The following is a 13,603-nucleotide window of genomic DNA, read 5'->3' as shown; positions in this document are numbered from 1 at the left end:
AAGCCTCAAGACCACCAGCAGGTGGGCTGTCTGCAGAGAGGCTGCTCTGTCCTTTATTGTAAGAAATTGACATTAACTGAACTCCCGGCCCAGAACAGGAATGGGTTTCAGTGCAACATTCTCAAGACAGCTTTCAGCGAACTGTGAATACTCTCAGCTTTTGACATCATTATTTATGTTTATGCCATATGTTACAGATTTAGAATAGCATATAAATAAACCAAATTAAAATAAGTACAGGAAAGCTCCAAAGGAGTGAACAGATCCTTCATTTTTTCTGTAACTTCATTCTTCTTAGTGTTTCCAGGGTCGTCTTTATCTCCTCTGCGGCTGTGCTGTATTAGTCTGGGTTCTCCAGAGAAATGCATGATAAATGATTTATTATAAAGAATTGGCTCACAAATTAGGGAGGCTGAGAAGACCCACAATCTGCTGTCTACAAGCTGGAGACCCAGGAAAGCCAATGGTAAAATTCAGTCCCAGTCCAAAGGACTGAGAACCAGGGGAGCCAATGGTGTAAATCCCAGTCCGAGGGTAGACGATGAGATGTCTAGCTCAAGTAGTGAGGCAGGAACAAGGGGGCACATTCCTCCTTCCTCTGTCTTTTGTTCTATTTAAGTCATCAAGGGATTAGATGACGCCTAAGGAGGGCAATCTACTTCACTGAGTCCACAGATTCAAATGCTAATCTCACCCTGGAGACACATCTAGAAACAATGTTTAATTCTGGGCATCTACTGCCCAGTCAAGTTGACACATAAAATCAACCATCATATATATAAACTAAAAGTTTTTCAAGGCATTTGCAACAAACCTAACCTCTTCACATGTATTGTGTCCAAGGTAATCTTCTTAACTCATATGTAAGCCAATTTATGTAATTTTCAAAATATACTTTAATATATACTGTAGATCATACAAGGAGAAAACTAGAATAATGCTTTGTAGATAAGCCTACATTTATCAGCTGTGATTTGAAAGATTTTAGTTTAAAACTGAGTGAAACATTGTAGTAGACTCATTCTTGTTCCCAAGTATTCACACTTCTTATTCCTTGCAGTGAGGGCTCCCTTTGGGAGGAAGAGGCATCCCACACCTCTGACATTAGGAGTGGCCATGTGACTTCTCTGGTCAATGACATGTGAACAGACTGGATGATTGTCATGTCTGAGCAAGGGGTTTCCGCTGTCTTGCTTTTCCTTCCACCAGGAGTAAAGCCCGTCCCAGATAGGGGTTGCTCCTTCAGTTTGGGTACTGGAATGAAGACATGTAGAACAGACTTGCAGATGACCCCTATCTGTCAATATGCAACATGAGCAGGAAATGATTGCTGCTGTAAGCCACTGACATTGGAGTTTTGTTAATACAGCATGACTCCCTTTAGCAAGAACATGTTTTAGTGCTACATTCTCAAAGTAGCTCTCAGTGAGCTGTGAATAGTCTTGGCTTTTTAACATCATTATTTATCAATGTTTATGCCATATCCTAAAAAAATCATTCTTTTGGATTTAAAATGTTTTAAAATCAGATAATTAAGATAAATAAGTTTATTTTCTGAAGGAAATATGTTTTATCCTAAATTAAATATTGAAAACCAACAGAAGTGAAACATAGATTACACATTTACAATCAGAAATAACATATATATATGTAACTGCTCCATTTAAAAACCATTCTAAAGTTGCATCAAGAGGAAGACACCTTCCTTCCCCTCCTCACTCCAAATTCCCAGAAATACAAGAAATTTTTCAAGAGGAAATTCATAATAGTGCTAGAAAACAACAGTTATATTTAAGCAAGGTTGCTTTTTTTTTTTTTTTTTTTGAGATGGAGTCTTGCACTGTCACCCGGGCTAGAGTGCAATTCCGCCTCCCGGGTTCAAGCCATTCTCCTGCCTCAGCCTCCAAATAGCTGGGATTACAGGTACTCGCCACCATGTCCAGCTAATTTTTTGTATTTTCAGTAGAGACGGGGTTTCACTAAGTTGGCCAGGCTAGTCTCGAAATCCTGACCTCATGATCCACCTGCCTTGGACTCTCAAAGTGCTGGGATTACAAGCGTGAGTCACTGTGCCCAGCCTGCTTTTTTTTTCTCCAAAAAGTCAGGAAAGAAAGCAGGAAGAGAAACCCAAAACTTAACCCACTATTAGAAGAGTCCTGCCTTTGCATCCCTCTACCCACAGCAGTCACTAGTTCAATCATGAATTCTGCACAGCTTTTCTGGCTTCTTCTCACTCTTCCCACTCATTGGCTTCTGCTTTCTAAGATGGAAACCATCATTCTTAGCAAACTATCACAAGAAGAGAAAACCAAACACCGCATGTTCTCACTCATAGGTGGGAACTGAACAATGAGATCACTTGGACTCGGGAAGGGGAACATCACACACTGGGGCCTATCATGGGGAGGGGGGAGGAGGGAGGGATTGCCTTGGGGAGTTATACATGATATAAATGATGAATTGATGGGTGCTGACGAGTTGATGGGTGCAGCACACCAACATGGCATAAGTATATATATGTAACAAACCTGCATGTTATGCACATGTACCCTAGAACTTAAAGTATAATAAATAGATAAAAGAAAAAAGAAAAAAAAAAAAGATTACCTCCTAAAAAATCTATTTGTACCCTAGTCTTTGTTTCAGGGCTCTGATATTGTAGGAACCCAAACAAAGTCAAGCCCTGATGGTTCCCTAAGATCCAGGGTCTCACTTCTAACTTCCTTCTCTCATTCTCTCTCTCTCCTCCCTCTTCTTCTCCCTTCTCTCTCCATATTCTACCCAGCATATTCACAATTAAACTCATCACCATTGTTTCAAACCTGTCTTTCCAACTTCTCATTCATCCAGGCACAAAACCTCAGGTTCATCTTTGACCTTCTATCACATGACACAGATCCACTTAATTTCAAGTCCAGCCACTTCAACTTACTGAGTTCATTATTATCTTTCCTCATTCTACCCACCTCTGCCAGCTTGGTTTAGGCCTTATAATCTCATACATGTATATTATAAAAGGTTCTTGACTGATAACTCAAGTTATCTTCTCTACTTGGTATAATTTATCATCTAACCTTCCTGAAGCAAGCTCTGGCAATATTATACAACTCTACTCAAAAAGCTCTTGTGGAGTTCAATGTCTATGCTCCAAAATAAAGCCGCCTTGACCTCAACCTACCTTTGCCAACAACTTTATTCATGACTCCAAGAGCCTTCCCAACAGAACCACGCACCATTCTCTCTAAGATTTCCATGTTTTTCCACCTCTGTGGCTGTGCTCTGTTCCCTATATCTGGAAAGCTCTGACCCATTTTTCATCATACTCAAAACCTATCTTGGGTCAAGTGCTACTTCTTCCAAGAAGAAGCCTCCATTGATTCCCCAAATGAAAACATTATCTCTCTTCTGATCTCCTGTAACACTTAAATTGTACTCTTCTTGGCACTTTTATCACTTGTTTTAAACTACAGTATAACTTACATTAAAATGTAAAAGTCTTAAATTTGATGATTTTTTACATATATATCAACATATGTACCACTCTTGTAATCCTCTACCCAGATTAATATATAGAACATTTCTAACATCCCAGAAGCTTTCTTTGTGCCCCTTCCAGGCAAAACCCCTCTGCAAGTATAATCTCTATTCTGACTTATCTTAGATTAGTTTTGCCCACTTTTGAACTTCATATAAATGTAGTCATACAGTATAGACTCTTTTGCACCTGGCTTCTTTCATCCTACATCTGATCTCTGAGATTCACCCAGGTCATGCTTATTATCAATTGTCTATTGTTTTAAAATTATAGAATAGTAATTTTAAAAGTTCATTATAGGGCCATACCACACTCATGTAACCATTCCACTGTAGATGAATAATTTTTAGTGTTTTCGCAATTACAAAAAAGGCTTCTATGGACATTTCTGTATACCTTTTGTTGGACATCAGCACTCACTTCTACCCTTAGGAATAGAATTACTGGGTCATAGGCATTTGTATGTTTGGCTTAGGAAGTATTGCCAAACATTTCTCAAAAGTGTTTATATCAATGTATACCCATTAACAATATAAAAGAATTCCAGGTGCGCCATATGCTTACTAACACTTGTTACTGTCATCGTTTTTAAAACCGCTTTTGATGTCTGTGCTCTCATTTCTATATTAAATTATAACAACGACATTACACAGAGCTTAACATTTTGCAAATTTTTAAACTGTATAATATCTCAGTGCATATTTTCTACCCTATAATGTAAGCAAGGAGAGTCCTATTATTATCCTTACTTTATATTAGGTAGGTGCAAAAATAGTGGCTTTTGTCATTAAAAGTAACGGCAAAAACCACAATTACTTTTGCACCAACCTAATAGATGAGGAAACAGGTTCAGAGAGGAGAGCTTGCTCTCATGACCAGCTTGCTCAAGGTCACAAATCTAGTGAATAGTGGAGACACTTAATCATGTACATCCACCATGGTACATGGCTTATAGTTATAAGAGTACATGTTTTATGTCTGCTCGCTTACTGACAGCTCTTTGAGGTTGACACTTATTTTTAATTTATCACTATCTAATGAGGGAATTAATGAACTGAAATATGAAACTGTAATTTCTCTGTACACAAAAACTTTACAATAATTGGTTATAATAACACAATGACTAAGAAGCACCATCACTTGTTACCTGAATCACAAAGGATTGTATTTCAGATCCAAGGATTCACAAATATCCAAATATTTAGTCTCATTTAATGACTTTCTTTGAATATTAAAGGATTTAAAAAATATAAGCCTTTGTTTGAAGGGTTATTTTAAACTCATTATTTGAACTATTACTAAGCAGTCTTAAAGGTATCAAAACTATTTGGGTTCTTAAATCAACCAGATTCCAGTTTTGTATTTTGGGCATAGAATACAATAGTTAGCATCTTAATATGTGTTTTTTTAAGTTGTTTTTCTTGTGTGTAACCTAACAATATGCTAACAAATAGTAAAGAAAATAAAAGAAACACCAATATAAATGTATGTACACAGACGTTTTATAGTCAGTAGCTTTGGGTACCTTATTAAAAGATTATTTGATTATTTTAAGTCAAATAATCTTTCAATAAAAGATTTCTTAAGATAGTTTGACATCATCCAACAGATTGTTATGAGGTGTCAATAAATCAGTAGCTATCTGTATCAACAAGCATGTGTTTTAGGAGATACATGGCAACTTTCAGAATAATCCGATTACTTTTTACGCTGTCAGAAAGTACAGATGACACATTTAAGCAATCTGACATCCATGGATAGCTAGACCTTGGTGTGCCTTATAAATTACCCCTTTCGTTCAAGAAGAATGGTACTATGTGTTAATGCCCACTCCCAAGATGAAAGCTACCATATACACCTCAGAGTATCCACTTCTTTTTTTGTCTATGTATGTTCATCTTTTCAAACGTGTTCATATCATTTTTGGGTCTCTAAAACATTTAACTTCTAAAACTTCTTACTTTTGACCTATAAAAATTCATTAAAATTTTAAAATACATTTTTGAGGCAGAGATCGTAAATGTAAATCATAGATAATCGAAATAATTGATCTTCATTATCAGATACTTCACGTCAAAACTGACTTTCTATCTGAATACTTACCTCTCTGAGGCTAAAGAATACATTCTGTCTCAATTACTGAGCTCTTTTGGGATGTGAACCTAGCTAAGTGTGCACTGACACATTCCAAGGTGACCACACAATTCATTTGCGGCATACTAAGATATTTACCACTCAAGCCTGCTGTAAGATACAATAAATTCATAGGATGCCAAAGGTATCTGAGAACTTCCTGTAATTCACAGGAGATGATCAGATATAATGAAATGTGTTTAACACAAATTTCTGTCTTATATTCAAGGCCAACTTGAGTTTTAGAAAAGCAACAAAAAACTATGCAAATAAATCCTCTAGATATAATCATTCAACAGTTTTCTCAAGGAAAAACATATTATAGATGTTTAATTACAATCATATATTTTTTGAACTTGTTTTCTTTCAATTATAGAAAAAAAATTCACTTTTCAAGTTCAGACATGACTGTTAAAAATACATCATATTCCCAGTAGCAAATGAACATACCTCTCATGCATGTAGTCAACTCCCAAAAGCAGTTGGATAAACCAGTCTATTATTTGGTTATCTGGAAAGATTTTTCCAGCTTCTTTATATTCCTGAATTTTATAGTCCAGATCTCGGCCCTGAAATGAAGAGCATAATCTTCCATATTTTTTCAGCTAATATATTAAAATCAAGCTCACTTAACAACAGTTAAAACATAGCAGTCACTGTTTATGAGAAAGTGCCACACTGTAATTATCACTGACAAAGATTCTCTCTTTAACCAAATTCTCTCCAGGTTCCTCTGAGCACTCTTTTCAGCTCAGCCTCAACATTGACCTATAAAGACTTTAACAAACATACATGTATTAATAGTTTCTAAAAGCCTAAGGCCACAACCCTAGGATGGTCCTCCCACCCCTTAAAGTTCCTGCCTGATCAGCTCAAGGTAGACAAAAGAATTGACTGTTTCCTCCAGTCAATGCCTGAAGATAGGGCTCTTGTCTCCCAATCTCTAAAGAAGGTTAGGAGTCTAACTTTGATGAGCACCAGTTAACAAACCCACATGGGTTTATAGGGACCAACCTCCACTTTCTGATTTTTGTAATTTTTCACTTCCTTGGCTCTGCTCAGGCCCCTGCTGTTCCTCTTTCCTATTCCCTTATTCTCCCTGAATACCCAGTCACTCTGCACAAATCAGAATGGAGCTCAGCTCTTTCCCCTAGTGTCAGTAGTTACTTCATAAAATCTGTTTTAAATGTTTTAATGATATCACTCCAGGAAAAAACCCTTATAAGGAGAAAAGTTACCACATAAACCTTCAACCTAAATTATTTTTTATTATATTACCTATATATGCACCCACATAAAACTAGCAATAACTTTTCTTACACTTAGAGTTGTATATAATTATAGAATCTTAACATATATAAAACTTAAAAAGGTCGGCCAATAAAATTCCAATCAGTGATATGAATTTAATGCAAAGTGATGATTTTTGGTGAAACTAAATTGGTACTTACATTGTGCATATAGCTGCTATAGTATAGATTCTTTTGAGTTTGGCATGCCTAGGGTACCATGTGCATTGGGATGACTGAATTCCCTTTCCTCCATATAGCTATAGCAAAACCCTAAGGAATATAATAACTGTAGATCTATGTGGGGATCCAGGCACATCATTTAAGCATTTAGTTAAGCTCTATCCTATCACTCACCGGCAATAAGTAAAATAATACTTATTATTAAGGTCAAAAACTGACTATGATCAAAAATGACAAAATCTAAAATAGGCCAGCAGTGTCTGATATAATGTCCTTTCTGAATATGTTTTATTGATGTATTTCAATTGCTATAAAAATAAAAATGTCAAACGCTAAATTCTCTTAGAGAACCCTTAGACCTGATCCATTTTACTGTAAAACACCGAAAAATTAGAGATAATTTGAGAAATGTTCCTCTAAAGAAAAGAATGGATTAAATGTAACTGGTCTTTGCAGGATGTAAAACGCAGGCCCCATAAAGAGTGGGAGAGGTACTTACCATGTTCATGGGGAGCAAAACTGGAAAAAATGAAGCTAGTCACAGACTACTCATGACAGAGTTATTGTTAAGATGCAAAGGAAGAACATTTATAGGCAAAGAGACAATCCAAAAGAAATTACTTCTAATGAAACAACATGAGGTCAACTGATTCACTTATAATGCATTTTTTATTTCCTTACAGTGCAATGTGCAAATATTTGCTTAGCATTTTCTCTCCCACACACGACCATAACAAATCGAAAGTATAGCAAACATTCACTTGCAGCCTAGCTCAAGTACGGTTTCCTGATAGATTTTCTGGGCCAAGGAGAGTGTTCCAAAGTTTGGTAGAATTCAAAAACATGGCAAATTGAATACTTAACTCCTTGTCTAAAAGACTATCACTTCTTTCTCATTTTTCAACCCTGCCTTTATTTCTTCTCTCTTTTTAATCCTAGAGTTTATCAGAATTCTGTTGAGCCACACAAGCTGTACTCTCACGTTTCTATAAGTTGCAAAGAACATTTTTGACAATAGATCATTATGACATCCTGTGTAGTAGACATGAAAGTCCTTCAGATGAAAGATGACCTGTAAATATACAGTTGGCCCTTGAATAACATGGGTTTGAATTGCATAGGTCTGCTTAAAATGTCAGTTTATAAGCTTACAATATCAGCTTCTAAGCTGATATTTTTCAACCAAACACATATTGAAAATACAGTATTTGCAGGAATGGAAATCTGCATATATGAAGGGCTTTTGTATATATGAAGGTTCTGCAGGGCCAACTGCAGGACTTGAATATGCGAGGATTCTGGTATATCTCATTTAGTTTCTCTGATACGATCAAACATCTCCAGTGGCGGAAAGACTATTGCATACATGTTTCCATCTTCTTCCAGAATACCTTCAGAGGAGGAGTGAAAGGAGAGAGAAGATGAAGACAATGATAAAGAAAAAGGAAAATAAAAATTTGCCTTAAAGAAATATCAGTGAAGCTGCCTGCTAGCTTCTTATATCAACCCAAATGCCACAAAGGCATTTGGCAATTCAAATGTATTATTTAAAAACCAAGAAACATACAAAAGATAATAACTGAAAATAAATGCACAGACTTATGAACAAAGGTTTAACTGTGGCTGGGCTCAGTGATTCACACTGTAACCCTAGTACTTTCAGATGGTGTTTATCGCTTTAAAAACACCAAAAATAGCACAATTTTCTCTATGTACAAAAATTATGGCCCTAGAACCTGTGCATTTTTTTTAAACCTGTTAACCTCACTAAGGACAAGAAGGAATTACAGTGGCCACAGTGAACTGTTAACCAAGATAAAATTGATCGCTTCTGAGGCACATTAGAGAAGAAAGGATCCAACATACCACAAAAGCAATGGGACACATTCTTTAATTGATACACAGAAGTATTAAACATCTAAGATATTAAATCAATCAAAGATTTCCTCTTTAAAAGATTTCTTAGAGAAGGTGAATCGAAAAAATCCTAAGTCTTTTCTACAAACATCAGTCAAAAGCTTTAGCCATCTGGGTACGTAATCTTGTCTCATGGGCCAGAAAAAATTCACTTCCAGATATCCTTTAACATATTAGAGAGCTTTGTGTTACTGTACTTGGCACCGGGCTAAAATTTTTAAATGAATACTACAAGATTTGGTTTTATGTTTATATTTATATATGTCAGTATGTATGTTATGAATGTGTAATATATTTCTTTTTCCTTATGGTATTGCCAAAATTAAATTGTAAAAGAGAATTATTTAATTGGCTTAAAGAAAAATAAGTTCTTACATAAAATAGGTATTCCTTAAAACCTTAGAAACAAACCTAAAATATTTTTCATGTTTACATAATCTTGGATAATCTTTGGTAAATAGTAGCTAATAAAAGTATATTGGCTTGATTAACGCAGGCATACCTTCAGAGTTGTTGGCATTTAGTATAATACAGATGCACAACTCTTCTTCCCTAGGTTTATTTAGTAAAATAACTTCATGCTATCTCTATGTGACATAACTTGTCAGCAAGAAAAATAACTTAAGGTGATGGCTAGCTATTTAATATCTCATCTTTATGAGCATGTCAAGTATAATTATTAAAAGTAAGTGTTAAATAGAGGTAAGATAGAATTCCCATGTGAAAAATGTCCTTGCTATACTAGAAATTTTTAATATTCTTACGAAGGATGGGGGGAAAAAAAGCCCTAACAAGATAGAAATAAAAATTTGCTTCCTCTACCATTTCTTACCACAGAGAGACTAAAGACAGTTGGGACTGTTAATAAATGTTCTGTGCCACATTGAAAAAAAAGTATTATAAAACAGTACATGCTCCTAGAATTATAATCCACAGATTTTCCAATCTATAGACTGCTGGTATGATATTCACACTTGCTTTCTTCCTAGTGTTCACTAGAAATTAAGGTCATAAAGGGCTAAGAATTCTAATTAAAATACGTAACTAAAATTACTAGAAATAGGAAAACTATTTTACATGCAAGTATATAATATAGGTAAGATGTGCTCTTGGTAAGGAAAAGCATAAGTTATGAGGATGTGTATTGCTCTGTTAAAACAAAAGGAGAAAAATTTTTGTTCTAAAGTAGAATGATTGATCCAAAACGAGAAAGAAGTATAGGGGGAGAAAAAAACTGACTGGATATTAGAAAGTGATATGGTTTCGCTGTGTCCCCACCTAAAATCTCATCTTGAATTGTAATCCCCATAATCCCTACATGTCAAGGGTGGGACCCGGTGGAGATAAATCATGGGAGTGGTTTCCCCCATGCTGTTCCCATGATAGTGAGCGAGTCTCACAAGATCTGATGGTTTTATAAGCATCTAGCATTTCCCCTGCTTGCATTCCCTCCGTCCTGCTGCCCTGTGAAGAAGTGCCTGCTTCTCCTTTGCCTTCCAACATGATTATAAGTTTCCTGAGGCCTCCCCAGCCATGAGGAACTGTGAGTCAATTAAACTTCTTTCCTTTATAAATTACCCATTCTTGGCTATTTCTTCATTGAGAATGGACTAATACAAAAAGACTGTAGAAGAGGAACCTTGGGAAAGAAATGTTATATGTGATTCAGCTAGCTAAGATTAGATGTGCTATTTGTACATTTTTCTAAAAATTAAGCATTAATATCAAAAACACTATGAAGGGAAATTAGAATTTCATCCCCTATGTTAAAACAACTTTTTCTTCAGGTATTGGTCTACTTTTAACAGGAAATTGTGAAAAGACTTTTTGTTTGTTTGCTTTGTTTTTACCTTTTAGGTAATTGGCCAAGGAAATATTCTGTGTTTTGTCAAGATAATTAAGAAAGTCAGTAAAAGGAATGCCATGATGGCTGACTTGCCAAGATGGCTGACTAGAAGCAGTTAGTGCATGCTGCTGTCATGGAGAAGAGGCAGAGTGGCAAGTAAACACTAGTTCTTCAAGTGGATCATATAGAAGGCCATGTTTTGATTCATCAAGGAAGCAACAGCAACCCCACAGAAAGCAAAGAAAAGCAAGGCAGGACAGCTGCCTATCCAGGATTGGTGCAGAGCCAGAGGAGGCTCCCAGCTCTGAGGAAAGGATGAGCGAGAGTCCCCAGGGACCACACGTCTGCATAAGCTTTGTAATCTTGGGCACAGGAGAGGCCCCCAGCTCCCCTGGGCTTCCAGATTGACACAGAGAGCTTTGCGGACTCTGTGCAGAGCTACCACTCAAGCCCACACTGAGCTCCATGAGCCCTGGATTCCCGAGCATGCTGGTGCCAGCTGCCATAGCCCTACCAACAAAGGAGCTGAGGCTCTCTAGTGCACCTCTAGGATAGGGACCACATGCATGGTGCTGAGGAGAGGATGAACTGCACATTGTACCTCATCATGGAAGGTCCAATGGCCTGGGCCCCCAGCACAGCCACCCCACCCCAACCTGAACATTCCAGCTGGTCATCACTTTTCTTTCCTCTGGGATGGACCTCCCAGAACCAACTAACAAGCCTGCTGCAATTGCCACTGCTGCAGCCCCTGCCCCTGCTGTCCTCAGGCTGGGGAGAGAGTAAAGAATCTAAGACCTATCATTGGCCTCCAGCATGCCACAGCTGCTATACAGTAAGGTGGCCAGACTGTTTTCCATGCAGATCTCTGACTTTGCTGCTGCAGATTGGGCAGGGCCTTCCAGCTTAGGCCCCCAGAGCAGCTGCCTCACTCCCACCTGATCACTTCAGTTAGTGGTGGTTCTTCATTTCTCTGGGGTGGAGCTTCCAGAGACAACTGACAGGCCCTCTGTCATTGACACCACCATAGTACCCACTCATCAGTCCCACCACCGAGGCTAGAAAGGGAACAAACAGCCTGATTGTTGTTGCAGGCCTACAGCACACCACAGCTATCCTATGGAGAGGAGGCCAAACTATCTTCTTTGGTTTTCCCTAGGCAGAGCACCCCCCAAGCCTGGGCCCACAGCACAGCTGCCCCATCCCTGGCTGATCACTCAAATTAGCCATGGCTATGCATTTCTTTGGGGTGGCACCCCCTGAGGTAACTGGCAGGCTGTATGCCATTGCTGCCATTGTAGTCCCCACCCCTTGCTGCCCCCAAGGTGGGGACAGAACAAAAAGCCTGATCTCTCCCCAGGTCTGCAGTGCATAGCCTGGGAGTCCTAAGGCACTCGAGTGGGAATGGAGCCCACACTCTCAGAGCACTAAGAGGGGTGAGTCACAGGGGTTCATGGGCTGCAGCAGGAATAGGCATGCCTCACTCCACAGAGCCAGACTGAAAAGGTGTGGTCTATCTCCCTACTGCAGTCTCTGACTGAGGGAACCCTGTAGCCTAAACCCCTAACAGAAGAAAGGCAGGTACAGTGCCAGTGATTGGAGGGAGTTCCCCCAAGGCCCAGGAGTAAACTTGGTGAAGGGGTCACCTCTCTTGCCACTGCACCACAGAGCAAGCTTGCAAGTGGCAGGAAATACAAAGGAGCCATGCAGCTGAGTAAGAGCCTCTACCAGCAAATACTCTTAAGCATCATCTACTGGATTGCAGCCCAAACTACAACAACAAAAATACTTTGCTAATATAACCCCCTGTAAGACTAAGGGTAAGAATTCAGCCCAAATAAAGAACCTGCATAGAGCTTTAGCCCTCTGAAAACATCCAGAAATGAAGCCAACTAACTATACTCAATTTATACCACAATTAAAGGAACAGCAACCTTCTCAGATGAGAAAGAACCAACACAAGAGTTCTGGCAATGCAAAAAGCCAGAGTGTACCCTTACCTCCAAACAAGTCCACTATCTCCTCAGCAATGGTTTTTAACCAATCAAAAATGACTGAAATGACAGACATAGAATGTGGAATCTGGATGACAAGGAATCTCATGAATATTCAGGAGAAAGTTGAAACCCAACCCAAGGATTCCAAGGAATCTAGTAAAATGATCTAAGAGCTGAAAGATGAAATAGCCATTTTAAGAAAGAACCAAATTGAGCTTCCACAGCTGAAAAATTCACTATAAGAATTTCATAATATAATCAAAAGTATTAACAGAAGGATCGAAGCTGAGGAAAGAATCTCAGAGCTCAAAGGCCAGTTCTTCAAGTCAACTCAGTTAAACAAAAAGAAAAATAATTTTTAAAAATGAATAAAACTTCTGGGAAATATAGGATTATGTAAAGAGACCAAATCTATGACTCAATGGTATTCCTGAGAGAGAGAGAATAAACAACTCAGAAAATATATTTGAGGATATAGTCCATGAAAATTTCCCTAATCTTGCTAGAGAGGATGACATGCAAAACCAATAAATACAGAGAACCTTGGCTAGACATCATATAAATCAACCATCCCCAAGGCACATAGTCATCAGATTCACCAAGGTCAAGGTAAAAAAAAAATCTTAAAGAGAGAAAAGTCAATTCATGTGCAGAGGGAAATCCATCAGGCTAGCAGCAAACGACTCAGCAGAAACCTCACAAG

At 38.0% G+C, this 13,603-nt stretch overlaps 1 protein-coding gene across 1 annotated transcript in view; it reads right to left on the bottom strand.

Annotated features, from left to right (window-relative positions):
* Positions 1-13,603, bottom strand: part of NEK11 (NIMA related kinase 11) — a 321,378-nt gene that overhangs the window by 239,312 nt on the left and 68,463 nt on the right. Inside the window, exon 4 of the mRNA XM_030933708.1 lies at positions 6,119-6,237. Coding sequence (XP_030789568.1) covers positions 6,119-6,237 — 119 coding nt within the window. The remainder of the gene's footprint in view (positions 1-6,118; positions 6,238-13,603) is intronic.

This window comes from Rhinopithecus roxellana, chromosome 1 (genome assembly GCF_007565055.1).
Source record: "Rhinopithecus roxellana isolate Shanxi Qingling chromosome 1, ASM756505v1, whole genome shotgun sequence".
NCBI classification, from domain to species: Eukaryota; Metazoa; Chordata; class Mammalia; order Primates; family Cercopithecidae; genus Rhinopithecus; species Rhinopithecus roxellana.
This window is presented reverse-complemented; position numbering and strand designations above follow the sequence as displayed.